Consider the following 12,823-nt stretch of genomic DNA (forward strand, 5'->3'; position numbering starts at 1 on the left):
TATAAAACATAAAATAAAAGTCTGTCATAAGCACTTAGGTGTAGGGAACGGAGAAAGTCTGCAAAAAGGGGAAAGGAAACATTGTGGTGGGTTTCACTGTTCCTGTTATCTGTCACTTCAGAAGGAAAAAAATAAGCAAAGAAACAACAGTCTCCAGCTAAATCTCACAACTGGTCAGGAAGAAGCTGCTTGGATATTTCACAAAACCTTACATTTTGATGGCTAAAAGTATTACCAATATCTATGGGCAAGGAAACAATGATTGTAGCAAAATCACAACAGCTCAAGAGCAGTAATCTAGCCCAGGACTCTGTTACCCAGATAAAAAATAATCAGAACTTCAAGCTGCCAGAGCAGATTCAAAAATCTTTTCACGAAATATCTATTACCATGTTTATTGTATAACAAGTATTCTCAAATTCCCCTTAGAGGTATACAAGAGTGATGCACAAATAACAAGCTCTTACCCACTACAGATCTTCAAGGCTTATAGGAAATTAGATCTTTATAAAATGCTACAGATTATGTCCCTTTTTGAGACTTCTTGTCAGAGGGGTCTTATTTGTTACTCCACAAATACAAATGCAATATTATACTATCAATACTGATTTGAGCAACACCAGCCTGTCAATTAGCAGAACACATCTGTAGACACCGAGGACACAGGCTACAACATTTTTTAGGTTCAGACAACCTGCATGACTGACAAAGAACAGAGCTATTCTTATTGGGGACCATCTATCAATCACTGCCATCTGTGAGACTCAGCACCTTTCTGATAACATAGTATCTTCTTCCTTTAACAGCTCTTTGTTTCCCTAAAGAATGGTCCACCACCTGAGCAGAGCCTGTACCTGCAGCCCTTTATACATTTCAATGTCAGCAGCTAGGCTGGAAGAGCATGTTTGACTCCCGTCAATAGTAGTCCTAAAAAGCTAAAAAAACTGTTCAAAAACCAGGAAAAAAGCATCAATTACACTATTGTGACTTCTTTTTCCCAGCCATCATCAAAAATTCTGACAAGCCAGCCAAGCAACCAAAACTCTTGGTACGTTTTGCCATAAAGCAAACAAAAAAAAACCCCAAACAGAACAAATCAAAAAGCACCTTTTTATGTGCTTTGCTTATATCCCAGAGGCTGCTCAAACAGCCAGCTCTGCAGCCTGCTCAGGAAATGAGCATTTAGGCAACACAGGTTTTCCCAGAGGCAAGATTTTTTTTTAAAGGAAAAGAAAGCCCTTTAAGCAGCCTCCTCTCTTTTAGGCTGATGTGGTTTAAGCACAAAGCCCCTGTTGATCACAGATGAGCTAGGAAGGCTGAGGAGAGGCAATCCTCCAAGCAGGCAGGTTTCAAGCTTGAGGGTTTTTCCCCCCAGTCAAGCTCTTTGTTACCAGGTCACCTTACCAGACACTCTTCCACTGACTTTTCTGCTGAACAGTATGGCTGCATGTGGTGAGGAATTGATGTTGTGGGCATGAAATGATACATTTGAATCAATTGCTGAAGGCATCAGTCAGGAATTGTGGGCCATTATCCCCCAACTGGATATTATTCCCATTATTCCCTATCTGGACCCCCAGAGTGAGTGACCTGTGGTTCACAAATATGTTTGTGTACCACAAGCCAGGCAACACCTCAGTGATGAGTCTGTGGTGCTCTATGAACAAAGGGCACAACTTCCCATTGAATTGGAGCAGAAGGAGGGCAAGCAGACCTATCACTGGATCTCTTGGCATCAGTCCTTTTCTTGCTTGCTGTCTTCCCTGACTCCTGCCCATTACTTTTGGGTATCCACCTTCAGAAATGGCTTCTATTCATTCCTCTCTGGGCAGGTTGGGTTACCTTTGTACAGCTCAACCTAACCAAGACAATCACTGTAAACTGCTGGCATTTCTGAGCTGTAGCTTTCATTAGCATTTCTTCTTTTCCACATCCTCTGAACAGATATAGTCAAGTGCAGTAACTTCAGAAACAAAGCCTTTATGCTTAGACGAACATGAGCTACTTTTGTTGATCTTTCACTTCTAAAAACTGCTTCAAAGACTTTTAAAGAAGAATCATCCTATTTCTTGTTGAAGTGTATTTGTAAAAACCCAAACTATTCATTTGTCTTTGGGTTACACAAGCTTTAAGATTCTGTATTTTTTCTTTCAGTCTTTATCAGAACTCTTAAATTTCATCTCAGTCAGAATCACAATTCTGATTTCGATCTTGTGATCACACAGAGCACTTAATTCATATGCCTACTGCTCCATTCATGATCTCAGCCCTATCACTTTTAACAGCTGAAAGAACATCCAACTCCACCAGTTAGCTGACATATCAATTTCCTATAACATCTTTCCCAAGTAACATTCCATTATATACACAGATGAAAGTTCTCTTGAAATTTTGCCATTACTTTGTCCAGCAATCTACCATCATCTTTGGGCTTATTACACTGCAGCACAGATGCTGATACTCCATGGCTATAGGACACTTTATTGCTAAATCTGCTATTGGGCATTTGTTTCCTAGAAATTTCCACTTAAGGCTTCCAACTAACAGCTTTCACTGTTTGGACCTTTCAGAAGAGGATTCAACTACTTTTGCTTGTCTGCTTTTGGTGGACACTTACTTTTGATGAGGTAAGAACACAATACAGAGGTAGGTTAATCAGCAACCCTTTTTCCTAATTAATAAGGAAACTCTTTGGCATTTAATTCAAAGCATGAGAGCAGTTCCACAGCCTTCAGGGACACAGAGCTAATGTCCATTTTCCAGATGATATGGTTGCAGAGAGGTTACACAGGTGCTGATAACTACTGTCATGCTCATCATGCTCTTCCCTTTATTAGACCTCAATGTGTGTTTTTAATCAAAAGAAACTTCACCAGCAATTTGTTAAGTTTCAGTACATGCAGATTTTGAAATGTGCAATTATAGTTTGATACAAGATTGATTGACTGCCTATGTAGCATAGGCAATGACAACATTCTTAACCTTGTTCAGGGTGCCCCTTTACAGCCTCTGCTCTCATTTCCCTGTATTTTAATCATGCCTTCCATTTCAAAATCTGCTTTAGGCTGACAAAATTCAGAGGGTTCCAGTTGAACCCAGAGTTCAGGTGGATGCTAGAATGAGCTGCAAATCCCACTCACACACCCTCTGTGCATTCTGAGTGCCTGAGAACAACAAATACTTACAAGTAAGTAAAAATTAGACTTAAGGTGTTTTAGTGTCCAAGAGCAGTGATAACAGTTATGACAACTTATGGTCTTACTACTGTGATTTCCCACCATGACATGGAAATGTTAATATTAACATTTAACATTTGTGAACAAACAGACACTGCAGAGACAAGGAACACAGAAAACCTTTAACATGCAATTAGCATTTTTTACATTCAGTGGAAGTTTTCTATCATAAGCCATGGAAAATAAGGCTTTGTGTGAACATATGGACAATGAGCATAAAATTAAATGTTGAATAACTGTTCATTTTACAAATACCTTCCACCCAGTGTAACACGATAGAGAAGAAATGTGAAAATAGTTTGCAGTTGTGCAACTAAACCCCTCACTGCAAAGCATAAGCAAAATGGCTTGAGCAGCCTTAATTTGATGATTTCTTAACTTGTGACCACTTAGCCTTTATATGTTTATTAATGTTGAGATTTTTTTTTAATTCCTGTAATTATTAGTAGATACTACACAGGGAGGAAGGAGTTCCTTCAGCCCCAGGCAAAGGGCATGTGACAAAAGGACTGTGTAGTATTCTCCAAGCTCATTTGTATGGGGCTGGAATTCCTCACAGCCTGGGCTGCCATTTTTCCCACTTTATGTTCACAAGCTCCCTCCTCTCTCTGCAGCAGCGTGTGTTTGTGGTAGTGAGGGACAGATGCTCAATCTCAACAAAGATCAATGTGGCTCCAGGGAGCACTGGAGCATCTTTTCCCTGATATTAGACTGCACTATCCTGAGGCTGTTCCTATGTGGCAGCTTATCAGGTTGCCAGTCTGTCTTTAAGATAGCTCTCTTTATCTTGTTTTTTTAAATAAGAATGTATATTTAAAAGACATACCTGTCCAATAATAAGAGGGACTACAACAGTCATAAACAGCTGCGAGAATATGGATGTAAAAGGCACAGAGGAGGATGATCCAAGCTACAAAATAAAGATATACCATTAACATTGCACTTTTTCTTACTATCTGCAAATTTCATACACAGATATCACACATTAATATGCATTTCATTTCACACATAAAAACTGGGAACTATGTGCACTGGAAGTAGCTGCACATGTTTAATAGTTAAGTCACAATAAAGCATTTGGTGTTCCACAAAACAGAGCTAAACCAATCTCTGATTATTTTATAACTTAGGGTAATATTTCCATCAATATTCATTTAATTGAAAACCTGCTGCACATATATGCCAAGTAAATTATATAAGCATTTGTAGGATGATAGTCTAAAGAGACAGGGAATGAATCCTCCTAACTAAACAGTTAGCTTGACTTACTTTACCATTTATACAAACATCAAACAACAGAAGACAGTGTAGTTATTTCAATAAATAAATGAAAATAATGAAATAGTGAAGAAAACATTCACATGTTCTATTTCAGTACTGTCTAAAAAGAGATACACTGGAAGTATAGAACTACTCTTTTGTTAAGACAACTGAACTGACAGTCTTAGTCTTCAAATAGTTGATCTCTCTAACAATAATTGTAAATGCTACAAGTATTTTTTTTTTAAGATGCTGGTTGAAAACAGGAACACAAAGTCAGTGGGATTTTTCAAACCTGCTTCAGAATGTTTAGGAAAATATACAGTATGTTTTACATTCTGACTGGACTTGTTTTAGGCTAGGTAATTGGAAAGTTTCCTTTAATGTAATTTCACACCTCTAATAGCAATGGAACACACATTAAAAAACATACACTAAGGAGACTGAATAGCATTGTCAGAGCTCCCATAGACAACCACCAACCACTTGCTTCACAATGAGGCAAAGGACACAACATTAAGGTTTTCACAGATCCACTCTATTTTATATTTTACACTTCACTTTAAAGATTCTCAAAATGACAACAGAATACAGAATCTTTACAGCAACATCTAAATGATGCTGATTTCCTAAAGCATTCTTACATACATCATTCTCATAAATGATACCTTTCACACTTACCTTCCTTTCCCAGCTACCTTTGTGACAGACAAGGTGATCACGCAATCTAGTAACTTTCTATAAGCCTGACTTGAAAAATCAACATATGGCTATACAAGTGGGTTTGGCATAAAACAAGATTATTCATAAATTTGAAGAACAGAAAAATCAGAAATTTCATAGAGTGAAGTATTTTAATTGATACAGAAATGTAGAAGCGCACTGCTTTTTTGTACATTTGTACACGCACCGCTCGGGAAATGGGCGAACACACCTGTGGGGGATGTCTCTGGGCAAACTGAGCTTCTGGTGCAGGCAAATGGCCTCAGATTTCTTATATCCCTTGCTGAATACACTCTGGGTGGAGAGATTCAGGAGGAATACACAGGATCTGGCTGTTTCCTATGTGCTACTGAACTGGCAACATCAGCTAAGACTCAGTGTGACTGCTGAACAAACCACAACATCTCACCACCATCACCTCCAGCTTTAATGATGTGGGCACATGGGAGGGGACCTGAGGATGATGCCACAGCTGAGAATTTTGGTCTGCAGGTAGGGGCTCTGTGAGCCTAAATTTCCCACAGAGTCAAGAGGGAGAAGTAAAAGCTTGCATAGGAAGATTCAGATCACCCATGAGTACCCAAAGTCTGGCAGGGCAGCCACATTCCCAAGGGACACAGGGCACTCTGAGTGTTTCCCTACAGAGAGCACAGACCTCCAGCATCACGCTCATCACCTCCTTGCTGTTTTAATTCTTGTAAGAAGCTTCTGAAATTTTAAAAGGTTCTTAGTTTTTCAAATTGTATTTGGACTTATTGCTATGTGCTGAGGAGTTAAAAGCATTACTTACTGTGTATTCTAGGAAGCCTTTTCAAGTGAAAGTGAAGATTTTTAAACTTTAAAATCTGTCTGGGCCACAGAGGAGTCAGTCTAAGCAAGCCAGGACACTTGAACAGCTTCACAGAGCTACAACACTTTGGCACTGACTCCTGTGCTTTTCTATAAAAATGTTGATTGGACTTTGCTCACTACTTTTAAGTTTTATGCTCAGTGGATGCATAGTCAGTTTCTAAGTCAGGAATGAAAAACTATTCAACAGTATTCAACAGACTGCTGAAAAAGGCATAGTCTTGCCAGCTGTTTAAAATGCTACTTCAAACATAGTGTCTTCAAACTGTTGGGAATTTTTAAGCACTTTTATATATAAGGATATGTTCTGCTTTGGATGTGGAGCTTTTGGTATTTGTTTTGCTGTGTGTTTTAGATAATTACAAACTGAATTAAAGGTACTGATACTATATCTTCAAACAGACTTCTAAACTTTGATTCCCTCTGTATATTTTGACAATAATTTAAGTGGGCTGTTTTTTATCAAAATCTGTTAGATTATGTCTATCAACTCTTGTATTACCTTACACTTAAATCTGTTTCCTGAGAAAGACACAGAAGATAAGATACAGGCTGAAGAGAAGGCATGAACTTCTCAATCACACAGAAAATAGACATTTTAACCCAGACTCTGGACATATGGCTAACCACAAAGGTACTACAGAACCTAAAGCTAATGGAAGCATACTTTGACCAGGGCCTTCTCAACATTTGCAGCATGAAAATTCATCAGGTCACAACTCTAAGTGTCCCATGGACTCAGACATTGCCTGGGCTCCAGAGTTCCTCTGAACTATCTTCTGGATATGTTTGCCACGCTTGTTTTGAGAAGTAAGTAGGAAATAAAAACCTTGATATAATGTTAATCAAACCTTCCTACACACTTACAAATGCAAATATTCTGTCTGAATAAATGAATAGGGTTTCACTCAGGTTTTAGTTGGATCAAGCTAAGTTCTGTGCTCCATTAGCTGTCATGACAGGTTTTTTTTTTTTTAAGAACTATCTAGATGATGTGCATTGCACAGAAATTACTATTAGGCTGAAATTATTAGCAAGATGATTATCTTTGGCTGCCCTCCTTATTATAATAATCTCTATGGCTAAAAATGAACCTTTCTTCAGTGGCAAACAGATGTACTGTAAGAACTGGCATAAAAATATCATAAAATCAAACTGCTGATGTATAGCTGAAAAAACACTGCCCCTACCTGATTGGAATGATGCATGGAAGATAAAATGCACCACTTAATGAAAAAGGAATCACAAATTTCATGCCAACATATTGTCCATGCTTGTTTAGGAACATTTTTTAAAGTTTGGTATTGTGAAGAGACTGTACATACCATTCTGGAGAGCAGCATTTCAGTTAAAGGTTTAGTAATAAGCCAGCCCTGCTTTAATGGGCTCACTATTCAAAAAAATTCCCTGAAAATTCTTGACTGGGGAAAGACACTTTTCACTTAAATAATCTGAGTGATTTCAGCAGGGTAACTCAGATAAGCAGAAAGAAAATCCCAGGCAAATCTTCTCAAACAATTCTGTCACCATGCAGTACTTCAAACCTGACCTGCAGCATTCTTGCTAATTTAGTCCTAGACCTTTCTTCTCAAGAGACTGCCTGTTTTATAAAAACCCACCAAATAATTTAGTGGGTTTCTTTATGAGGTTGTGGTAGAAACACTGGCTTATCCTTAATTAAAAGGCCATATTTAACTGGATATGCTAAAAAAACAAAGAGTAAACCCCAAACTTCTTGCATAAAAACAAGACAATTCCATCTCCCAGCCTAGACTGTCTGCACAAGCCAGACCCTCCATTCTCATCTTTCTGGCTGACCAGGCAGGTATCACAGGGGGTGTTCCCACATCTACACTGCCATGGGCTCAGAAGAAACACATGATGCCAGTCCCACCAAATGACAGCCCAGTGACACCTGTGCTGCACACACTGTGCCCTCTTTGGAGCAGAGGGGGACAGCTTTCACCCTCCCAGTGCTCTCCTGCAATTAATGCTTCCTCAGCTTGTGTCTTTGTGCTCCTCACACACCATCAACCAGCTCCAGCCTCACCAGTTGCTGAGCACAGAGCAGGAAGAGAGGCAGGGGTGAAAAGAGGGCAGAACTGATAGGGAGAGGCACTCCTGGCTGCTCTTTTATACAAGATATTCAACTTTAAGCCTTTCTTTTCTACATTCTGGTGGAAGGGTCTGGCTACTCTGACCCCTTTTAAATTTTGCATTCAATGCTGTATTGTCACAGCTTCTGGTTCCCTCATCCAGCCCAGATCCAGCTGCCTCAGAGGCCTGTCTGCAACACCCCATGCCCCAATCCCTTTACATCCTGTTGGGGATGGCAGGTCCACTACAGAAAGGCCATGGAATGCAATGCACTTTTGGAAAAGAGGTGGATGGCATCCAGTTGAGTGATGAAGGGCAATGAACAAGAGTTAGCAGCTGGACAAAGCCCTCCCTTGCTCTGGACTCCTTCCAGAGCCCTTACCCTGACCCAGTCATGGCAGCATGCTACAGTGCAGCAGAAAACTACCCAATGTCCCTCAGAAAGCCAGAAATGGAACTGCTGTGATGGAACTGCCATGGCAGCAATGGTGCTCAGGCTCTGGGAAGCAGGGAGCACTTGGAAGAGCACTGATGTCCTCCTGTGCCCACAGTGCCCAGCTCCAGATTTCAGGCAGGATGTGGAAAGGGATCATTCCTGCATAACATCTGAGCAGAGCTGACAGGTCACTGGGGTGCCCTTCCCACCCCTCTCTTTACAGGCACAGCATTTGGATACCCTGGTAAGGCACAGAAGCTGTGCAGGAGATGCCAGCTCCCACCCACTGACCCCCAGTCATTGACTGGTGCTGAAATAATCCACCTGGAATGGGTGGAAGGGAAGGGGAGGCATATCACTGAAAATAGGGTTTCTAAAGGACATGTTTAAATTTAAAAAGAAAGGTTTTAATCACACCTGTCAAAACCTGCAAATTGTCTCTTGCCTCAGAAAGGGGTATGGTATCCAATGCCATCTCGAACAGAGATGGTACCCAATGCTTTGGCAGTCATGTATTTTAACAAGGAGACCTTTCACTATTATTCTTAAAAATTAAACTTAAATCCTCCAGTTTTGCTAAACAACTACATATATTTTGCAAATTCTTGCATATTCTATATGCTTGTGCGGCTGTGGGAGTTGATTAGGCACAAATGAAAAAATATCTATTTGTCTACATATACCCTCCAGTTCTGTTGCCAAATTAAAAAAAAAAACAAACAAAACAAAACAAAACAAAGTTTCACATTCAGAAGTATGGAAAAACCAAAGCTGACAATCTTGCCCTTTTTTTATTGCCTAGGCTGGGCAATGATATTTCAGGTTTCCCTTGTTAAAGTGATCACAGATGCCTAATCCCCTTTGGGTTCCCCTATGACACATTAAATACCAAGCCAATCCAAACACACCTGTGGATTTTAAAGCCATTTATAGAGCTATAAAAATAACCATGGGTATTCTTCATCTGAAATACACCAGAGCTACTCCTCCACTTAACTGTGGTGCAATGATCTGGAGGGTTAATGTACAGAAACAAGATCAAGTTTACAACCCAGAAACACCTAAATGGGAATTAGATTAATACCCTTGGAGATCAGGGACTTAAGGACTTGCATCCAAAAATTCTGCTGCAAACAAAGGCCTGGAAAGGCTGGAAAGACACAGATTAATCAATACAGGGTAGTTAAGAGCCATGAATATTACTTATCCATGAAAAAGAAAACTGCGGTGTAGCAGAAGAAATAAATCAGTGGACATAGGGGATACTGGAGACATTGCACAAGGCCTGGATAAGCCTTTGGTGAAGCAAATTGCACAACTGTGCATGGTTTGTATTACCTGGGCTGAAGATGGAATTAAACCTGGAGCAGGTGCACAAAACACCTCAGATTAAGGGATTTGTTTTATGAATTCAAAGATTACAAATGCATGGCTTGTTTAGCCTAGCTGACTGAAGGCTGGCAAAGAGAAAGTCAGAGCCAGGGTGATAAATTTCAGAGAAGTGCTATTCAGATGTATAACACTAGCAACAAAGACAAATGAATTACATATCTTTAACCAGTACTTACTGGAAATTAGTTTACATTCATCAGAGACACAAGTTTCTAGCGCTGCAAGGGTGGAGAAAGAGCAAAAATCCTTATTTTTTAGGTTGGATCACGCTAATTTCTGAGGTGAATTGCAGGAAAAGAGGTGGATTGGGTGAGTCAGGATGGGATTCTCCTGGTAGCCTGGTTCTATGACCCTGTTAAAGATGTGTGGTTAACTTCTGCCCATGTTGGAGCAGGCTGTGCACTAGAAAGGCTCCCCTAGTTTTACACAGGTGAAAATCTCAAGAGCAATAACATGTAGAAAAGCACCTACAGTATTTGGTGTGTGAGTCAGGAACAAGGAGGGTCCCCATTAGTCTCTGTTACTTGTTCCAATTTAAATAGCAAACCCATAAAAGGCGCATGAGAAAAAAGCAATAAAATGATTAAGTAAATATTTCACAGCAGTCATTGAAAAGTTCTAGTTAATTGTAAAGAGTTTGGATCAGATCAGAGAATTTTGTTTTCCCAATGATTAAAGAAGAAAGGAAAGAGTGAGGTAAATACCCAGGTAGAAATAATGATGCACTTTAAATCTTCCACATGAATGAGCTGATCTGTTAATAGCTAATGCACTGTGCTGCTCCCCTCCCTTCCCATCCCACTGTAATCAGCCTTTTGTCACATACCAGTGAAATCCATTAGCTGCAACTTCCTTATCAACTTCCAAGGCTTTCCAGCTACTAAGATATTTGCATATTTAACGATTCATTTGACTGGTATCAACTCTCATTTACCAAGTGCTTGAGAAGAAAAACAAGGCATAGTGTGTAGAAGTTCTGTTTAAAAACAAAAAAGTACTGACAGCTCCTTTCAATAAACAGATTTATCTGAATTAATGGGATTGGAGTAGACTTGGTAAAAACTCTGAGAAGTATCAACAACTTTTAGACCCATATTTTAATTTAAAGATTGTGAATACATTTAAAAGCTCTTCAGCATTTAAATCAGCTTCTAATTTCACTTTATTTATTTCACTTTTCTCAGCACTACTTGCACCAAATTTCCTTCACTTGTCCACTCCTGAATTATTTCAGTAGTGCTACTTTCTAGTGCTTATGACATCACCACTAGAACACCAACAGAAAAATAAAAATTCAGGAATCAAGAACAGGAGCAAGCTGATAAAGCCTTGGAAAGATCCTGTTTTGACACAAATGTCCTGGCAGTTTTATTGGCAAAGGAGCTAATGGGGGAGCAATATCTGACAGCCACACAGAGGGTTTGCCAAGTGTATCCTTACAAATACACATGAATTTTGTATTGGGTCTTTAACATCCCACATTAACTGTATTGCAGGCATGCTTCTGAACAATGTGACTTATCTTCTGACTTATCTCTAACATTTTTGATGGCTTTCAATAGAAGTACATAGATTCACACACTTAAGATTTCTGCTACTTTGATAACTAACCTTGGAGAAATCAAAACTTCTTTTTCTGCTTTAAAAATTGTCATGATCGATCTGTTACTCTCCAAGTGTGCAAAGTGACAAGAGGGGGATGGACAGCCTCACTCTCTGAATGCTTTGGTACACAGCCTCCTAATCATGGCTAAAGAAGCATTGCAGAATGCTGCAAAGAAATATCAAACAGCATCACCTCATGCTAACCTGAAACTGATTCAAATTGCTTTGTTTCTGCTCACCCCATATATGAGCTCCAGTTACATACAGTTCATGGGACATTGGCCATTTGTAACATCTTTGCTGGGAATATGGCATATTAACTGTTAATAACAAGGGTTAACATGAGGATGATGATATTGCTGATTAACATATCTGGGAAGAAAGATTCAATAGCTTCTTATCAGGTAAAATGTTAATCAGAAGTATCTGTGACAAAGATATTCCTTATAAAGTTTATAAAGTTTAGCTAAGCATCCTCATACCGTCCAGTAATTAGGCCTTCATTAAATTAATCTGAACCTCTTAGAATGTTAATTTTGAGTAAGCTTTACACCAGAAGTTTCATAGCAGAAATATACTTTTCAGAAATGCAACTGACTTCCTCTTCAACACCATTCACTTAAGATGATAAATTATTTGCATTAAATGCATTATTTATTACAGTTTCAACGTGCCTTTATCAATGTTGTTTAGACAATTTATATTTCCATTACTGGGCAATTATGAACAAAAAGACAGCTCAGAACATTATATTCTCTGGTGCACACAGGGCAAAATATAAACAATAACTACTACCTCAGGTTAAGCTATATATCAAAAACAAGCTAATAGACAACAATGTATTTTATTTCTGGCAGCACTGAAGGTATTTTATGCACTGTAGACAGGGAGAATAACAAATATGAACATTCAGACAATCATAGCACAACTTAGTGGAAGAGTTAATGCTTGAGAGTACCAGAATCAGGAACTAAAATTCATTGATGATGTTGACTTGAAAGGCCCATGAATAGCATTCAGTAGCTCAGCTCAGTTATTGTAGAGGTAAATGGAAGATTTATTTTGAAAGTTGAAAATTCCATCCTGTATTAATTAAGCATTAAGGCTAAGTTGCATGACTAAACTGCTGAATGGTTCAGAGAAGAAAGCCAGGACTTTTCTCGTCCGTGTTTCTCACTGCACAGTCCCACATGAAATGATGGAGCTGCAGGCTGTAAGCAAGCAC

At 39.1% G+C, this 12,823-nt stretch overlaps 1 protein-coding gene across 1 annotated transcript in view; it reads right to left on the minus strand.

Moving 5' to 3' along the window:
• SLC10A7 (solute carrier family 10 member 7) overlaps positions 1–12,823 on the minus strand; it is a 137,569-nt gene that overhangs the window by 31,009 nt on the left and 93,737 nt on the right. Inside the window, exon 7 of the mRNA XM_054293405.1 lies at positions 4,063–4,146. Within this exon, the coding sequence (XP_054149380.1) occupies positions 4,063–4,146 (84 nt within the window). The remainder of the gene's footprint in view (positions 1–4,062; positions 4,147–12,823) is intronic.

This window comes from Melozone crissalis, unplaced genomic scaffold (genome assembly GCF_028551555.1).
Source record: "Melozone crissalis strain CALT ecotype California unplaced genomic scaffold, PUWL_Pcris_2 ptg000006l_1, whole genome shotgun sequence".
Lineage (NCBI taxonomy): Eukaryota > Metazoa > Chordata > Aves > Passeriformes > Passerellidae > Melozone > Melozone crissalis.